Here is a 1,878-nt window from a genome sequence, read left to right on the forward strand (position 1 = left end):
AATTACAGTATTAATGTTTTTTTATCAATTGTACATAACTTTGATTAGTATAATAACAAATTTAGTCTTCAATGTTTATACATTTTGTCAATTGGACCTAACTTATCAAATTTATCCCGCATCATTTGTCTAATTGTTCTTAGTTGCTCACTTTCAAAATTGACAGAGATTAAATTGCTCTAATTTGCTTAATTTTGAAATTGAAAAGAACTGGAGATGTCGTTTTACCAATTTTATGATCTCATACAAATTGCATCTCTGGTCATGTAATGATCCTTTCGCAGTTCTCAAATTCCCTTTGAGATAGTTTATTGATGAACACAAAAAAGATTTCCAGTTATGCAATTAAATGATAGCAGCCTCAATCTTTATACATGAATTCGCAAACCCAATACCATTAATGATTCAGGAATACAGATATCTACTGCAAGAGGGGTATTAGGGTTACAATTTATGTCTGAGCCTCAACTATTAGGCACCTCCCACCACTGGCTTTGATAGTTTGATTTGTATGCCTAATCTTTTAGGTAGATAGAGGATTGTAGGCACAAATGTATAACTTTGTAATTACATTCACCATTTGCATATGATAGAATTTGAGTCTTAAAATAAAAATTTTTAAAATTATTTTTAAAAAAAAGAATTCTATCTTTAAAAGATTATATATAACTTTACATAACTTTCGCAACACTCTGCGATGTAATTTGTGACCAAAATTTAAAACTGCAGATAGCTCTATGTTTAGCTACATGTGAAAAGTATCAATACAGCATGTGTATGTATGACGTTTGTCGTCATAAAATTGAGATGCTTTCTCAAATATGGAATTTGGGTTTCCTTTTTCTTTTCTTGTTCAAAAGGTAGAAAGAATTCATAAAATTGGAGAAAACATGGCACTGTATACCTTTACTCTGATTCATTGAAATGCGCTAGTTATATGCCAGTTCCAGAGGAACTATGTATTGTGGACTGCAAGCTGAGGCCCAACTGAAGATCCAAGGATTTACACCAGTGCTTTGATGGCTTGGTGCTGTCAGCTGGTGTTATGGTGAAGATGGAGGAATCTTGTTGGAAATGGATGATTTGTGATGCACCAAGACGTGCTTCTTGTTGGTATTGGTCGAAACTAATTTGAGGAGGCTCTTGGTATAAAGTGAAGTGATGAGGATAGCAGCTGTCATGCAAAGGCTGAAGATAAGAGTTGATGCTGGCTGCTCTTTTGGCTTGAAGCTGCAACCTTTTCTTCTTCATCCTCTCTTTCTTGTGAGCATTTTGATGACCTCCCAGCGCCTGCGAGTTCGTGAATTCCTTGAAACAATATCGGCACTCGAATTTCTTCTCATCGGTACTGTCTCCGTCGTCTACTCCGGCTGCCCTGCTCGATGAATTTATGCTTTCGTCGCCCTCAACGCAACCTTTGAGGAAGTTGCCACTGTTCTTACTAGGGCTAAGCTCAAAACCAAACAACTTAAGCTTCTTACCGCCGCAGGATCCTGCTTGAGAATAACCATTTCCACTGTCACAAGTGTGATAAGCACTACTACAGGCATCTTTTGCCATCTCTATATATGTACTGAAATATGGTAAATTAGAAGCAAAATGTTGTTAAAATGTATCTCTACTGATATAGAATATGAGTTGTTTGGATTGTAGTAGCCCGTTTTATAGTAATTCTATGGTCTCCCACAATTCAACGCAATGCATATTAAATAGTGATGAGCATCCTGGCAAGCAAGAATATAATAAAGGCAAAGCAACTAGAAAAGTCAGATGAGGGAAGTCGTTCCATGCATTAATATTTTATGTCATAAATTATTAAATAAGTGAACTTTGGGAAGGGGCACATGCCACTTAGAAAATCTTTTTAGTACAAAAGAG

At 35.8% G+C, this 1,878-nt stretch overlaps 1 protein-coding gene across 1 annotated transcript; it reads right to left on the bottom strand.

Annotated features, from left to right (window-relative positions):
- Window positions 1–603: 603 nt before the first annotated feature.
- On the bottom strand, window positions 604–1,664 carry LOC105762484 (zinc finger protein 5). The gene has a single exon (XM_012580268.2). It carries the CDS (start codon window positions 1,558–1,560, stop codon window positions 934–936), a length of 627 nt encoding a protein of 208 aa, XP_012435722.1. The 5' UTR covers window positions 1,561–1,664; the 3' UTR covers window positions 604–933.
- Window positions 1,665–1,878: the final 214 nt, after the last annotated feature.

This window comes from Gossypium raimondii, chromosome 12, assembly GCF_025698545.1.
Source record: "Gossypium raimondii isolate GPD5lz chromosome 12, ASM2569854v1, whole genome shotgun sequence".
In the NCBI taxonomy this organism is placed as follows: Eukaryota; Viridiplantae; Streptophyta; class Magnoliopsida; order Malvales; family Malvaceae; genus Gossypium; species Gossypium raimondii.